The 17,711-nt window shown below is 41.1% G+C and overlaps 1 protein-coding gene across 2 annotated transcripts in view; it reads right to left on the bottom strand.

The window, feature by feature from the left end:
* Positions 1–13,023, bottom strand: part of LOC140491998 (organic cation/carnitine transporter 2-like) — a 106,394-nt gene extending 93,371 nt beyond the window's left edge. For both annotated transcript variants that reach the window (XM_072590572.1, XM_072590573.1), the window contains exons 1-2: positions 12,375–13,023; positions 2,256–2,359 (exon numbers count right to left, since the gene is read on the bottom strand). In XM_072590572.1, the coding sequence (XP_072446673.1) occupies positions 2,256–2,359; positions 12,375–12,764 (494 nt within the window). In that variant the 5' untranslated portion in view covers positions 12,765–13,023. The remainder of the gene's footprint in view (positions 1–2,255; positions 2,360–12,374) is intronic.
* Positions 13,024–17,711: the final 4,688 nt, after the last annotated feature.

Here is a 17,711-nt window from a genome sequence, read left to right as displayed (position 1 = left end):
GTATGCAATGAATAATGCTGACACCAGGGTTACTCTGAGAATTACAGTGGAATAAAAAATGATACTTCCCCAGTTGGCATGCATGTGGATATCCCAGCATCTCCACAAGAGTGGTCCCAAATTCTCTCCTTGCAGGAGTTGAGGAGTCAAATGTTAGATTTCTCTCCAACCTTCTAGGCCTTTTCTACCATATTAGAGTTTGTTTTTCTGTGGGAGTGAGTGGAAGAAACTAATTGAATGCCATGCAAGTGCAAGTTGGTGTAGGTGTGGGTGATCAACAAATGATAAGCTGTCCTGGGAAGAAGAGGGACCAGCATAGAAGTCATGCAGGGTTAATGGTGTGGGATGTTGATTGTGGTGACAGCAAGTGAGGAAAAGTGTCACAGACAATGATGAGAGTGGCAGAGCATGAACCTTGGTGCAGCAGCAGAGGGACAGTGAGTGTAAGATAGTAGACAGACGTGTACCACTTACCCTGATGAAGTGAAGCAAGTATATGACTTTCCTATGCCATTGCTGGCTGTTTCTTCACATCATTGAGATGGCTCTGGCCCCAGATGGTAGCCATGAAAACCTGTCATGTTCTGATGCTGCAGCCTTTTCTGCCAGTCCTCTGAGAAGAAGAGTTCCCTCCTTTGCACCATCGCATCAACCGGGATGTCCAAATTCCTGTTAGATGATCGTGCTGCCATCTTCCTCTTCTCCGACATGTTCAGATTCCTCCTTGACCAAGCAGTACAGCTTCAGAATGCCAGAGCCCATGCGGGTACACAGTGGCTTTTTAAAGATGGCACAAGTGCCACGAATTCTGGCTTTTCAATGGATATCAAACGAGTGGCGAATTTTTCTGGGAACAACATGGGGAGCCTGGGACAGAATCAGACATGAGGGGGCCGTAGGGTGTGACAAGATTTCTCACTAAACCTCGCAGCAAGAATCCCTCTCAAAAAATTCAAAACAATCACATTTACACAAAAAAAATGGAGAACCCAGCCCATATTTGTTTTTTGGCCTTTCATTTTTTTTTAAGTCATCCTTTGCTGGTCGCTAAGATTGTCCCAATCTTCTTCTCAGTGTTGTATGCCTTTTCTTTCATTTCAATACCATTCTTAATTCCTTACTTAACCACAAATGGTGCACTCTCTCATAGAGTCTTTCTTACTCAATGGAACATAACTTTATTGAGAGTTTTGAAATCTCCATAAGCATCTGCCACCATTTATACATTGTATTACCTTTCAACCTATTTCTCAGTCCACTGCAGCTAACTCTGTCTTTCTTCTTTGTAATTGTCTTTATTTATTGGACTTGTCTCAGATCCATGATTCCTACCGTCAAACTCATGTGAAATTGTCACATTTTATAATTACTCTTGGGATCATTATGTAATCCTGTCTGATTACAAGTTACACATCTAATATATCCTGCACTGTTGTTACCTCACCGCCATTTTCTATGCCAACTGAGGTTATGTTGAAGGGCTCTCCTTCTGAACCTCTCCCCCTACCTGAGGCATTGTGACACTCAGGTTAAACCACTCCGGGGAGTCTCTCTCTGATGAGAGCGTAGTCTATGATCTGGTAAGATTATGGTGACATTTCTTTGTATTGCCGTATTCCAGGACTGATTCTCACCTGGACACCACAGAAGGATAAAGAGTTCAGCTCATGGAAGCAGGATCTTGGTCAGTGAAAGGTGACCATCAGGAACCTAAGAGTTTTTTTTGGTTTTAATGTAGCTCATGAAAGGAATTGGAGTTCGAGAGGAATGTAGGGTGGGAGGAAGGTGGAGGGGTGGTGTTGGGAGAAAGAGAGTTTTGGCACAAGGAAGGCTTCTGATTTCATACAAGGCATCTGCAGAAGGTGATCGATATCCGCTGGCCTACAAGGAATCCATTAAAGTTTTAAGTAATGTTTGATAACTATGCTTCTTCGGGTCCTCAATCCTGGCACAAAAGCTTTCACCAAAGTGGTCAGAGATGTTCAGTTTGCCTGATCCAAGGTCGAAAGTACTTTGATATTTGAAGGATTTCACCTGATCCAGACCTCTGAATATTCACAATGACCAAACTGCTTATAGCTAGCACCTAACTTCTTTCCTAACATTCAGACATTAAAATAGCCTTCAATAGGAATGCCACACAAATAATATGTTATGACACAGTTCCTAGATTAATCTCCACATGCTCAGTATTTTTTTTCCGTACTTGGGGCTAAAATTCCTTCTGGCAGAGGGAAACAGGAGAAATAACTCACCTGTCAGATAACTGCCCGGAAATAAAGGAACCAGCCAACACTCCCACAAAGAATGCCGACATAGAAAATGGCCCTTTCCAGTCATTGTCGCACACCAAATCCCACTGAAATGTAAAAGCAAAATGAAAAATTCAAACAAAATTGCAAGCAAGTTATTTTACCATTTAAAATCTAAAAATAGAAAGAAATGGGATATAACAGAATTGCGTTTCACAAATCAAACCTACTTTGATGTCATTCTAACCTCAAAGTCATAAGTCACTTCAATTGACGAAGGGGCAGTGCTATGAAAGCTTGTGATTTCAAATAAACCTGTAGGACTATAACTTGGTTTTCTGTGACTTCTGACTTTATCCACCCCACTCCAACACCGGCAATTCCACATCAGGTTGAGCCTCAAGCCAGTTCTCACATCTCTACCTATCAGGTTGTGGGTCCAATTCCGACTCCAGAGCTTTAAGCACATTCAGATTCAGTTCAGTTTTGTTAGAATTCAGTATTTTGGATGAGATGTTAAATTATAATCCCCATTTGCCTTTTCAGGAAGGAAAAAAAAGGTGCACTATTTAAAAATGAGCAGGCTACATTTTCAGTCAAAACTTATTCAACAGGTAATATCACTGAAGTAGATTACAGGTACGTATCCCTTTATCCAAAATGCTTCAGACCAGTTGCTTTGCAGGAATTGGAATTTTGCGATTTTCGGAACTAATGTAGTGTCTCCTGTTGGGTGCAGGGCAGTAACCCGTAAGCAAACACAAATACTGTACTGCAGCAAGGACATATGAATACTGACACTAAGTGGGTTAAATAAAGACTAGAAGTACTATCACACTTTATTTATAGTGTAATATATACAAATTCATGAAATACATTGGCTATAAATATTCAACATTTTATTTCCATTAAAAAAAATTCCAATAAAAACATTTGCTAAAACTCAAACATACACAGCTTCAGCACTATGGCAGGCTGTGGTTTTAAAGGCTTCTTCAAGTGCCATCTGATTCATTAACATAGGTTTCTGTCGAAGCAATCTCTCTTTAATTGAGTAAATTGCCATAATCTCTTGCTCACTGATAAATGAACGTTGTTCAAGGCCAGCAATTAACTGATCACACATTTTCACCATATTGTCAATGGAGATTTTTTCAACTGTGTTCACTAACTCATCATCATCATCATCATCATCATCTATGCTCTACTATCCTCACAACTATCTGCACAGGGACCAATATTTAAAACCATTTCAGCAATGTTCCCGTCGCTCAAGGAACACACGATAGGCACATCATTGTCAATGTTCAGCATTTCTTCGATGTCAGCCTCATGTAATTTATTTACACTTTCATCCAATAAATTTTGTGCATAAGTAACAAGGCTTGCTATCATCTTTTTCTCTTCAGTGACATAAAATCCTTCAAACTCTTCACGTGCAGGTTCATTTACAAGAAACATTGTTGTAGGCCAGAGTCTGTGCCAAGCATTTATTAATGTTGCATTATCAACATCATTCCAAGCATTAGCAACTGTGTAAATGGCATCCTTAAGACTAAACACTTCCAGGAAGTCTTGAATTCCTACCTCTCTGTTGACTGAGAGGTAGGAATTCAACACAGTAATAGTTCCCGACACCATATTCTTCGATAAGATGCCGCACAGCCACACCACGATCAAGCTTCTGCAATAATTCTACTATCTGTATTATTGATAATGACAGATGCTTCCTTTTCTTAGTCTTATTGTTAGCCATAGATGTACCTGCACCTCTTTTTGACATTTTCACTCTAAAATGAAACAATTTAGCACAGTAAAAACAATATACAACTGAGGTCTCCAAGTGCAATATGTAATAAAGTGTACAGTGCTAAAAGCGGTGCAGGAGCAGAGGTTGCCGGCTGTTTTAGTGCATTAATCATTGAACCTATTTTCAAGATGGCAAGGGAGAAGGACACTTCAGCTGGAGCTTATCCATTCTGTCTGTTTCTTTCTCATTTCTTTCCCTCTTTTCTTCTCTCTTGGTAAATCTTTTCCTTTTTCCCTTTGCTCCTGGCCTCACCTTGGAAGCGGCGAGGCGTCCTCTTGGTCTGACCCAGCCCATGCCGGCATCTCTACCTGGTCTCTCAGCAGCACGTTGTGGTCTCTTGGCTTGGTGTGGCAGTATCTTGGCCTGGTCTCTCTGCCCAGCGTGGTGATGTCTTGGCCCAGTCTCACAATGGCCTGGGGCAGGCTCTCAGCCCGATGTAGCAGTCTCTTGATCCAGCGTGACAGTATCTCGGTGCACGAGTGGGTCCCAGTCAAAAAGTATGGTTCTGGAAAAGCACAGCAGGTGAGGTAGCATCCGAGGAGCAGGAGCGTCGGCATTTCGGACATTATGCTACCTGACATGCTGCACTTTTCCAGCACCATAATTTTTGACTCTGGCTCTCCAGCATCAAACAGTCCTCACGTTCTCCTAGTACAAGTGGGCCCTGCTCAGGTATGGTCCAGAGGCAGCAGGAGGAGATCAGGGAGGTAGCATCTTCAACAGCAATGGCATAGCAGCCTAATGCAGGAAGAGCGAGCAGCGAGAGAAGCTCCCCCATATCTGAGGTGGTGGCATTGAGAACAAACAGCTGAGGTCTCCCAGAGAGGGAGACAAGCGGAGAACTCATTAACGACTATCAAACTGTTAACTTTAATCCTTTATTTTTCTAGTTTATAGCAAGAAGGAATTTAATGTTAGCTATTACTTTATTTCTTTATTTTTCAACTTATTCTGCGTAGGTAATGCTCCTGTATTTCTGTAAATCCAAATCTGAATCTGAATGTGAATGTAGTAGAACATGTTAAGAACATGATCAGTAAAGCATGCAGAACCTTGGGATTTATCAATAGGGAGTGAAAATGCAAAGAAGTCTTATCACGCTGAATAAAACACTCGTTTGGCTTTATTTAAGAGTATTACATCAATGTGTGGGCAGCACACTTCAGAAAGAAGGCAAAGGAATTCACAAAGGTGTGGAAATGACTAATGAAAATGATTCCATGGACAGGAATTTTCAGTTACTATGTTGAAGAAAATGGATCTATTCATCGGAGAAAAGGAGGCTGGATCATGATATTCAAAATTACGAGGAGTTTGGACAGACTAGCAAAGGAGAAGGATTGCTGGTAGGATTGAGAATCAGACGCCACTGTCAAAAGAAGAAATGGTGACTTCACAGAGCATGTGGTTAGGATCTGGAACACACTGACTGAAAGTATAGTGGAGCAGGTTGAATTGAACTAGTCAAGAGGAAATCATGTTATTATTTAGAATATTGTGAGCAATTCTGGTCTCCCTTGTATATGAAGGATATTTTGAAACTTGAAAGGGTTCAGAAAAGATTTACAAGGGGGTTGTCAGGGTTGAAGGGTTTGAGCGAGAGGGAGAGGCTGAATAGGCTGGGGCTGTTTCCCTGGAGCATCAGAGAGGTAATCTTATAGAAGTTTATGAAATCCTGAGGGGCATGGATAAGGTAAATAGAATAAGGTCTTTTTCCTGGGGTGGGGGAGCCCAGAACTAGAGGGCATAGGTTTCGGGTGAGAGGGGAAAGGTATAAAAGGGGTGTAAAGCACAACTTTTTCATGCAAAGGGTCGAGTGTGTATGGAATGAGCTGTCAGAGGAAGTGGTGGAGGCTGGTACAATTACAACATTTAAAAGGCATCTGGATGGGTATATGAATAGGAAGGGTTAAAGAAATATGGGCCAAGTGTTGGAAAATGGGATTAGATTAATTTAAGATATCTGGTCAGCAGGGATGGGTTGGACCGAAGGATCTATTTCCATCTGTAGCATGTCTATGACTCCATGATTCTATCTGAAAAGAAACAGTCAGCAAGGCTGCATGCTGAAGACAGGGCAGTAGTTATAAAAGATTTACCCCTTCATCAAGCCAGCAAAGATACGACAAGCTAAATGACCACCTGGATTGTACTATTGTACAATTCTGATTCTATAGGCATAAGTTAATGTCCTCCCCGGCACAATTGCCAGGAGAGTTGTACTTAATCATCCTGGCTACTGTATATTGAACCCATTATTAGGCAATAATTCCATTTGCATGTATACACATTCTAGTCAACCAGGAAACATGCTATTCTAGACATAACGATGAACTGTGAGACAAGATTGAATAATAACCTCACGGAAAAGAACCTCTAGGCAACTGGGGTCATAACGTGAGAAAGTTCATGCTCAGCTTGAATGGACTAATATGTTGATCCAAGACTAATATTTTAAACTTAAATAAAACTTTCGGCGTCCAATCGATGAAGGAAGTATGAATTCAAATTTCACAATGGCAGTTTGAAAAACTGAAAAAAGTTTTTTTTTAAAGATTGGAAATAAAGAGATGGCTTTATTAATACTGACCATGAGGCTGTCTGACTTTTCTATAACAACCCCAACTACTCCAACGACTTCCTTTAGGAAGGAAACTTGTCAACCTGTCAGACCTGTATGTCACACCTCAATGTCTTCTAATGTTGCCACTAGCCACCCAGCTAGCTGTAACAACTGAATCAGCAGAGTTAAGAAAGCTTCATCAGCTTCACTGATTGGTCATAAATGCAGCACTGCCAGTAACTCACACAATCAAAGAGTAGGCAATGATTAAAAAATATAACCAAGTTAAAAATATAAATCAGTCAGTATTTTGACCCATGATTGCTGTTATGTGAATCTGACATAAAGCACACGTGCAATCAATGAATGAGGCACATCTGTGATCTCTGACGTAGTCAATTTCTAAATAATCACTATCTCAGTCCAGACATGAAAGATTCCCTACAGGATGACCACCTTACGCTTCAAAGAAATTGGGTTAGTAATTAAATTGCTGGCGTATTAGAAGCAATAGTAACATCATTTTGAAGTAAGCCAAACCGTCGTGGAGAGAGAACTTCAGTGTCACCCCCTCAGAACATTGCTTCTGTTCAAGCTCAAATAAGTGTAACACTTTGTGATCTCTACAGGTTGTGCAGAGAAAGGAGCTAGAGCATCCTATCCAGTGGATACCCAAGTGGACTGTCAAAGTAATTTGATAGACTGTCGAAATGACAGAACCCACAAGCACTAAGGTGTCACTTGACTGATAGTGAGAGGGTCTTTTACCCTCAGACCCTTCCAGCACACTCAGAACCTCTTCACTATCATGCAGTGTTCATGAGATGGGTGTAATGAAGATGTACCATCAACCACCTCCTTCTGAAGTGTGCCTTTACAAAGCATGTCACAAAAGGCATCCAGAGATTTTCATCTTGGTCCATCCCAAGCAGCTCCATAAGGCAGAAGGTTTATCATCCTGGTTGTTCCCAAGGACACAAACTGAAACAAACATCAACTATTGCTGGAGGACCTTCAGCCAAAATATTCTTTGTTTGGCCTGAAACCTGTTGGTTTTCCAAAGAAAAGTGCTGTTCACAGACAGGTGTTGCATCCTGGCATATTTCAATGACCATGACTATGTTCAGAGGAAGCATCATGCTGAAAACAGTGTCCACAAAAGAGAATGACCACTAGCTAAGACCCCCATATTGTAGTACATTGAGAAACGGGAATCCACATAAAACCACTTTGACTGTGTGTTCAGTATGAAATGTATTTTGTAAATAAAACCTGCAATTATGAAGATAATGAGGCATCACTGTACTGAAACAAATTGAGCTGTAGTGATTTTTATTTAATTTTAGCTTTGAACAGCTAAAATTTACTTACACATTTTCCTTAATATAGTACATTTCTGGAAACAAATTTAGAAAGCCCACCACCTCCTCTGGTCAATTGTGGACTGGTAACAAATGTAGCCCTTCCAGAGATTGTTAAAAATTACAGAACACCAGGTTATAGTCCAACAGATTTATTTGGAAGTACCAGCATTCGGAGCGATGCTCCTTCAATAAATACGATAACTGAAAGAAGTTAAACTTTCCTAACTGGGATAAAGATATAATTCAGCATATAAATCAGATTCAGATTGCTATTCAGTGAGTTCAATGGCACACTGTCACTGCTTGTCAGTGATGCAGAAAGGAATGTTGAAGGTGGTGAACAGGATACTAATCAAGCTGTTTCCTTCTTTACAGTGTTGAGCTTTTTGAATATTGTTGAAGCAGAGTGGAGTGTATCCCATTACACTACTGAATTCAACCTTGCAGATGGTGGACAGGTTCTGGGGAGACAGCAGCTCAGTCACTTGTCCCAGAACTCTCAGCCTGTTCCTGCAGCTACAGTATTTGGTCATCTGGTTCAATTCAGTGACGGCAAACTCTGGGAACTGCCAGTGGGCATTCAGCAATGATATTACCGTTAGATCTCAGAGAGATACTGCTAAATTCTTGCTTGTTGGAGGTGATCATTGCCTGGCACTTGTTCATTAAGCAGTTTCAAACGATAAATATGAGACCTTCAGAAATCTGTGGACAATAGGTTGTTTACCGGCAAGTAGAACCACATATCCTGCCTGAATTCTGAAGTCACTGGTTAATGCAGTAGGGTTCAGCTGAATTTTAGAAATTTTTTTAAGCAATGAAGGAGGGTGGTGGAGTAAATGATAGGTGGTTATGAAGCCCAGAGAGCAAAAACAACTGTTGGGCAGGCAAAGGAATGGGTAATGTCAGCCTGGAGAAATGAATAGCTGCTGATTTAGACTGTTACTAATGGGATGGTTGTGGTATCTGCCCATGTAACGACAAGGCCGAGTGTTTGGGAATTGGGGTAAGGACATGGAAGAAGGTGCTCACACTCTAAAAATTATTAAAGTCTGTGTTCACTGGGCTGTGGGGTCCCCAAGTGGGAAGTGAGACGCTGTGTGCCACCTGCAAGCAAGTGAAAATACCTTGGAGAAAGAAGCGCAAGGAACAACAAGTCCTAACAAGCCAATTGGATCATCTCTATGAACCTTGTGAACAGACACCATTCAACTGCCTTTCCATTATATAATATTATATAATTGCCTTTATATTAGATATAGACAACGGAGTTCAAATGAACCTCTTGAACAAAATAAAACGTGTTGGGGCATTCTTAACAGGGAGATCAGGAAGGCAAAGAGGACGTGAGATAGCTTTGGCAAATAAGGTTAAAGATGATTCAAAGAGATTTTACAAGCACATTAAGAGCAACTAGAGAGAGAACAGGGCCCCATAACGATTAACTAGGACATCTTTTGTGTTGAACCTCAGGAAATATTTCTTGCCAGTTTTTACTGCAGAGAAAAAAATGGAGGCTAGAGAACCCAGGGAATAAATATTGTTTTGAAAATAGTACACATTGCCAAAGAGAAAGTACTGGAAGTCTTGGAAAATGTAAAGGTAAATAAATGTCTGGGACCTGATCTAGTGTATCCCAAGACATTGAGGAAAGTTGGGGTGGAAACTGCAGGACCTCCTTCTCAAATATTTGTCTCACCTACCAAACTACAGGTGAAGTGCTGAATGACTGAAGAATGGTTAATATTGTGCCTTCGTTTATGAAGGGAAGTAAGGAGACCCCTGAGAACTTTAGACCTTGGAGTCTGACTTCAGTGACGGGTAAGTTGATGGAAGTGATTCTGAAAGATAGGATTTATATGCATTTGGAGAGTGTTTATGGATAGTCACCCTGACTTTGTGTGAGAGAAATCAAATGTCTCAAACCTGATTGAGGAAGTAATTGAAAAGATTAATGAGGGCAGAGCAGTCGATGTTGTTTACTTGGACTTTAGTCAAACCTTTGTGACAAGGTTCCACATGGTAGGCTAATTAGTAAAACTAGATTACATGGGATTCAGTGTGAGCTTGCCAATTGGTTACAACATTGGTTAATGGCAGGAGACAGAGAGCGATGGTGGACAGTTGTTTTTCGGACTGGAGTCCTGTGACCAGCGGTATACCACAAGGATTGGTGATAGGTCCACTTTTGTTTGTCATTTATATAAATGATTTAGATGAGGATATAGAAGGTACAGTTAGTTAGTTTCTAAGTGACACCAAAATCAGTGGTATAGTAGACAGTGAAGAAGATTATCTATGACTACAAAGAGATCTTGATCAGTTGAGTCAATTGGCTGATGAATGGCAGATGGAGTTTAATTTAGATAAATGACAGGTATTGCATTTTGGTAAATCAAACAAGGGCAGGACTTATACAATTAAAAGTAGGGCCTTTGGTCGTGTTATAGAACAGAGAGACCGAGGGATTCAGATACATAATTCTTTGAAGTTTATTGGTAGTTAAGCAGGCCTCAGTGCTCTGTGCCCTCAATGCTCAGACCTTGCAGTATAGCAGTTAGGATGTTATGTTGAGGTTGTGTAAGTACTCTTCCGGAGTACTATGTCCAGTTATGGTCACCCTGTTACAGGAAGGATATTATTAAGCTAGACAGGGTTCAGAAGAGGGTTATCAGTATGTTGCCGGCTATGGAGGGTTTGTGTTTAGGAGAGGGTGGATAGACTCAGACTTTATTTTTCACTGGAGCGTAGGAGGTTAAGGGGTCACGTTAGAGATTTATAAGATCATGAGGGGAATAGATAGTGTGAATGGCTGGTGTCTTTTCCCTATGGTGGGGGATTTCAAGATTAGGGAACATGTTTTTAAGGTGAGAAGATTTAAAAATACATAAGGGTTTTTTTTTTAACAGAGTGATTGCTGTGTGGAATGAACTCCAGAGGAAGTTGTGGATGTGCGTACAGTTACAATGTTTAAAAGACATTTAGATAAGTATATGAATAAGAAATGTTTGAAGGGATGTTTGAAGCACAGGCAATTGGTACTAGTTTAGGTTAGCGTTATGGTCAGCATGGAATTGGTTGGAGCGAAGGGTCTGTTTCTGTGCTGTACTCTATGACTATGATTAGTATTATTCTATTCAGATGAATTACACAAATCATTTAGGACTGGAGAAGGAGTAAGATTCAGTTCAGGGGCACAAAGTTAGCACACACAAATTCAAATTAAGATTAGATTCCCTACAGTGTGGAAACCAGCCCTTTGGCCCAACAAGTCCACACCAATCCTCTGAAGAGTAACCCACTTCCCTTTGACTAATGCACCTAATGCTATGGGTAATTTAGCACGGCCAATTCACCTAACCTGCACATCTTTGGACTGTGGGAGGAAACCAGAGCACCTGGAGGAAACCCACGCAGACACGGGGAGAATGTGCAAACTCCACACAGACAGAAGGCTGGAATCAAAACCAGGTCCCTGGCGCTGTGAGATTGCAGTGCTAACCACTGAGCCACTGTGCCGCCCACATGGTGTAGACCATTTGGCTTTTCAAGCATGCTCCACCATTTAATACGATTGTAGTTGATCTAATGTAACCTTAATTCCATGTTTTACCTACTCTTGACAATCTTTTGCCCGTTGCTTCCTAACAAGGATCTATCTACCTATGCCACTTATGACACTCTGAGAGTCATTGCCAATTAAGCCATTTCAGAAGCTATCGCTCGCCTCTTTTCTTAAATAGGTAACCAGTTATTTTTAGATGGCTCTTAGTTTGGTATCATTCCACAAAAGGAAACATCCCCTTCACAGCTACACTGGGAAGACCCTTAAGATATTAGATGTTTTAATCAAGTTGCATCTTCCTTTCCTTAAATCCAGCAAATAAAAGGCTAGTTTATCTAACTTTTCTTCATACATCAGTTTACCTATACCAGGTATTAGTCCAATAAACTTTCTCTGAACTCTTTCCAGTGCAATTACCTCCTTCCTTCAATAAGGAGACCAATATTGTACACTACTACAGATGTGGTCTCAACACTGCGCTGCAGAAGAGATACAGAATCTCCCTATTTTTGCATACAATTGCCTGCACAATAAACAGAAAATTTCTTAATTTTCCTAATTACCTCGCACACCTGCCCACTAGGACACCCAGATTCCTCTGCATCTCAGAGGGGTCAGAGGCAGAAGTCTAATGCGCAGAAAATGAAAGGTCCCAGATTAAACCACATTGGGCAGAGGCCCCATAAACAAAAGTGCAGTTGCCCAGCCAAGTTTGAATTTAAATGCATCTGCTCCCCTAACTTAAAAAGCAACGAGATACATGACATTTACCTTCACAAACTACCCCCAGTCTAACCCTGTGGTTGCTCCAGCCACTTACCTCGCTGACGATGGTGGAGATGTACTGCTCCTTACTGTACACCCATCCATCCAAACAGGGCTCCTGTCCCACCTCAGAAATATTGACGGAATCCGGGTCAGGGAATATCTCCGAGAGGTTCCTGATCACATCCAACCGGTACCGTCTACATTTGCTGTACTGGAGTTTGTCCTTGTCTTGTTCCAGAGGGATCGTGCGGTTCATCCACGCTTCACTCAGGTTGAGGTTCCCGGGAATTAAACAGCGGTGTTCAGGAATATCCCCGACAAAAACTATGGACATTCCGCAGAATCCATTGGGGAAAATGCTGAGGCTCAAGAGGAAGAAGATAATTTTCTGAAAGGGTCCCCATTCTCCGAGAAAAGCGGTGATTTCATCGTAATCCCGCATCTTAGTGACAGTGGGAGAACGGGCAGTGACTCTCTTCCGTCAAACTGCAGCAACTTGTCGTCAGGAGGCAGACCGGAACTACAGACTGGAGCTGTTTCAAACTGTAGTAACAGCTCAATTGTTTCCACCTATAAATATTAATCTGATCTTCAGCCGGCTCCTCCCTATCCCACTACACTGTACACCAAGAGAGATTCGTTCAGTAAACAGCTCAATTGCCAACTCTGAGTTTGCCTGGATACGATTTGGCAGGACAGGCACTCTGAGGTTATGTTTAACCACAAAACCATGATTAGCATTTCTGTTTAGTTAGTTGCTCCTGATAAGGAATGAAACATATTCTACAAATGCACGCAAACAAAGCAAATGACTTACATTTGCTGCTTATTGCACTTTTGCTGCTTACTGACACGAAGGCATAAAGATAATTGGAACCTTATTGACAGGGACACAAGGCACAAAGGCAAACAAGCAATGTCCAACCAGTATAAACTATGGATTATCTTGCAGCCAGTGATGCAGTGTTGAGGTACCCCACTTCAGATGACACGCGAGGATCTGATCCTTACAACTGGTCACTGATTAGCAAATTAGAGAGCCTGGATCAATGTCGCAGGCATCATCAGGAAATAGTGAAAACCTGACTCTGACTCTCGCCAAAAATCTGCCCCGGAAGAAAATATGATCCAGTGTATATTTTAAAAGCCCGACTTAGTCATTAGCTCCTAGAAGAGTTTTCAGATGAGTGCAATTCAAATTTTGATATTTTGGTGAAACAAGTTTTTCAAAGCAAGTAGGTTCTCCTTAAATGTTTGTTCCTTACAACAGAACACAATAAGTCTCAACAATCAACAGATGAATGAATAATCAGGTAGCCTTTTTTGAAGATGTAGGTCAAATAAATAATATGCACCAGAAATATTGATGGGCATTATGCTTTGAAATCTTCAAATGGGTCTTGAGCCTATAATTTTCCACAGAAAGTTTTTTTTTAAAACCAGAAGTAAGGGTGCTAGCAAACGTGCAAAGATGACAGTTTAATTAGCATGTATATACAGTTAATTGGAATCAATGTTAAATGACCACTTTGTAAACGGATGGGTAACTCAATGTTTGGAGAAAAAAATATTTAAATTACATAATTAGTGCTTAATTAAAACATTATAATAAAGCTTTAACCTGAAAGATTTTTCAGTTCACAGGCTGTAAAATGGAGCAAAAAAGTAGGATTTAACAGTAGACCATTTGGCCCCTCAAATGTTTTCTGCTGTTTTAAGCATAGCTGCTCATCTACTGCAACGCAATTTTCTGACATTACCCTGATCTTACCTGATATCTTCAATATCCAGAAATCTAATCATCTGTATTTTGAAAATACTGGATAGCTGAGCTTCCTCAGCCCCTCTTTGAATGAAGGGATTTCTCCAGATCTCAGTCTGATAGATTTGCCTTAAATTCTGACACTCTGTGCCCTAATTGTAGACCCACCCAGTCCATGTCAGGGAAATGTCATTCAGAATTTTGTAACTTTCAATGCGATCAACCTTTCAACCACTATAGAATATAATTTCCACAATATTTCCTTATAGGACAGTGCCAGGAATTAGTGCGGTGAACCTGGACTACACTCCCTAAATGGCAAGCACATCCTTCCTTCAGTAAAGGAATCAAACTGCACACAATAATCAAAAGCTCCTGCCACTCCAATTTTACTCTTTTCCACTGTCTTCCATTGGGCAGGAGATATAAAAGTTTGACAGATTCAAGAACAGCTTCCTCCCTGCTGTTATCAGACTTTTGGTAAGACTTCTCAAATATTAAAGTTGATTTTTCATTGCAAATTCACCAAGGTTCTGTATAATTTGAGTTAGACCTCTTTACTCATGTATTCAAATTTTCTTCTGATAAAGGCAAATATGTCATTTGTCTTCCCATTTGCATGCTGCTTTCAGTGATTTATGAATAAAGATACCCATATCCCATGTTCATCAACGCTTTCCAACTGCACACCATTTAAGATATACTTTGCACCTCCATTCCTTCTACCAAATTGGATAAACTCACACTTGTCAACATTGTATTCGATCTGCTATGTTTTTGTTCACACATTCAGTGGTCCAAATCCCTCATCATCAGTTTGCATCATCCTCCCAACATACATTCCCATTTAGATCAATTTAAACAAGAAAGTAAATTCTGAATGGCTCCCATGGTTTGGGATTTTAGTCCATATGCTCAAATTCTGGATTTCCAATCCAGTGATAACATCATTAACTGTTGCTTCCACTGTAAATATGCTGCATGTTAGTGACTTTTGAGTGATTAGTAGCTCAAGTTGATGATAAGTATGTAAGTTAGTTCACTGAGCTGGAAGGTTTGTTGCAGCTCCACAGCAGATGTCATCTCCCTCATCTTACAGTCATCCCTGGAACATCTGAATAAAGAACAATACCCAAGTCAGATTTTTATTTATCGACTTTAGCTCTGCATTTGATATCAAAAGCCCAACCAAACTCATCACCAAACTCTGACTCTTGTGGGAGATTAGAAATGTTGTTTTTGCAGGTGGGGGGATGGGGTGTTAATTTTTGTAGCATGTAGCATACTTAAGACTAAGGCTTTAATGAATATAGAGGGTCTTTTAAAGAAAATAGTTTTAAGCTAGGAAATAACTTTAAAGGGTTGTAGCTGATCACAAAAAAAAGCAGCAAGAGCATTTCACAATAAAGCTTATAGTAGATAAGAGAAACTGGATAACAAACAAGGAACAAAGAATGCAGACAAGGACAGCAGGATGGCCAGATAAGAAAATAACTAACAAGTGAGGTAATCAGCTTATGATAGGATGGGAAAAGGGAGGCGTGATTCCGCAACATGTAAATTCAATAAGAATGCTAGCAGGCTCTGTTTTTGCACGCATTTCTGCTTGATTGCAGAGGCGTCCAGTTCTTGCAAGAGTGTAATAAATTGTTTTTGTTTCCAAGGCTTTGTCTCAGGCTGATTGATTTGTGAGTGAGTTCTGTTTCTTGCAATTTGGGGGCCTCATTCGGAATCCAAAATTCCGACCGCTTGACACTCTTGGGATGACGGGGGAGGTGCACCTCGCCGATTTCGGTGATCTCCGACTCCCTTGCTTGTCATTCGCGGTTTGGGCGAGTACGATCCAGACTGGGAGACCCTGGAAACAAGGTGGGCAGATGTGGCGGGTTCGGTCGGGCAACTCTTGTGCACAAGACCCGGGTAGGGAAAGGTCTTAAAGGATATATCAGGGCGACCGGGGCAGCGGTATTTGCTGCAAGAATTGCCAAGGGATGGGGTGCACCGAAATGACCAGGTAATTCTGTGCACAGACTAAAGTAAGAAAAGAGACCTTTAAGTATTGCCTTGGTGGTTGGGACGTACAGAAGTACGGGGAATTGGCAATAAGTAAAATTAAGTATATGTCCATGGAAAACAGCCAATGTCAGAAGGGCTAGTAGCTGAAGGGCTAATGAGGGTGCACTTCGTAACTAACTTATGGCCAGATGTCCAGAAAAATATTCAAAAGCTAGAGGAGTTGTTGCGGGAAGCTCAAAGTGTCTGTGAGACATGGTGTCTGTGTGTGTGTGTGTGAGTGAGAGAGAGAGAGAAACGAGCTGTACAGCAAGTAGAAAGTTTAACCCTTTGTGATTCGGTTTGAATGCACATTTGTTTGTTGGTGATTGAATGTTTGTGCTTGTTCCCTGGAGCTTGAGATCCAGGACTATTTTGAATCTGATTTCTACTTTGGAAATTTTAACATGATTTCTTTTAAGGTTAAGGATTTTACAGATTATGAAATAAAATGTTAACTCCTGTTCTTTTTACAGGTAATGACTGCCTTACTACCAGTTTCTAACTCATCTCTTTTATCCTTACATAAAAGTGATTTATGGAGAACAGTTGAAGTCTCAAAAAAAAGCATATAATTGGTCAGATTAATCGGACGAGTAAGGTGTCTCGTCAGGATCCTGAAGGGAATGTGGAAGAAGGTGACACCAGACCTGGTTAAGATTAATTAAATTAGCGACAATGGGAGGCACGGGGAGTTGCCTGAGTAACGATCGATCTGTAAATAATGTTAAAGGGGGATATATCCTGCCCGACAGTTCTTTGGGGAGAATGTTGGGTAATTGGGAACACAACTCCCGCACGCGGGAGAGAGATAAGCCTAAAATGATAAACTATTGTTGTTTCGTTTGGACTAGAGAAAGTATTAAGGCACCTGGTATTTTTTTTTGGCCCAAATATGGGTCCGATGAGGATTGGCTGTGTCAAGATCTTAATATATACGTCAATCGGAAAGAAGCATACACTTAAGAAGAGTCAGAATATGCGGCTTGTTGGATAGGGAGCACGGGAGTAAAATTATGTCCCATGAATATGGAGGAATCAGGAAAAAAAAATGAAAAAGGGAAGCCACAATGGGATCCCTTAACGTGTTTGCCACCCCCATATACTACTCCCCGGAACGAGCCTACAGCTCCCGAAGTAGAACCGAGTCCAGACACTGAAAAGGGAACGGACTCTGAGCTAAAAGATGCAGAACCTGGGGCGGGGTGGGGGGGGGGGGGGGGGGGGGGTGGGAATGTGTGTGTGTGTCAGAATCACTCGAGCCACCACACGTAAAGGAGGGGCAGAGATAATGGAAAATGTAAAATTAAGTCCCTTACAAAAGGTTCCGATTTGGGAAGGTACAATTGGATATGTAAATGCTCCCTTAACTAGCAGAGAAGTTTGGGCCTTTAAAAAGGAAATGAAAAGTTTAATAGAGGATCCGGTTGGACTTGCCGAACAATTAGATCAACTCCTAGCACCTAATTTATATACCTGGGGAGAACAGATGGCAATTTTAGGAACGTTATTTTCAGGCGAAGAACGAGGTATGATCAGGAGAGCGGCTTTGTAGGAATGGGAAAAGAAGCACCC

This window comes from Chiloscyllium punctatum, chromosome 20 (genome assembly GCF_047496795.1).
Source record: "Chiloscyllium punctatum isolate Juve2018m chromosome 20, sChiPun1.3, whole genome shotgun sequence".
Taxonomy (NCBI): Eukaryota; Metazoa; Chordata; class Chondrichthyes; order Orectolobiformes; family Hemiscylliidae; genus Chiloscyllium; species Chiloscyllium punctatum.
The sequence above is the reverse complement of the archived record's forward strand: the minus strand, read 5'-3'. Positions and strand labels throughout refer to the sequence as shown.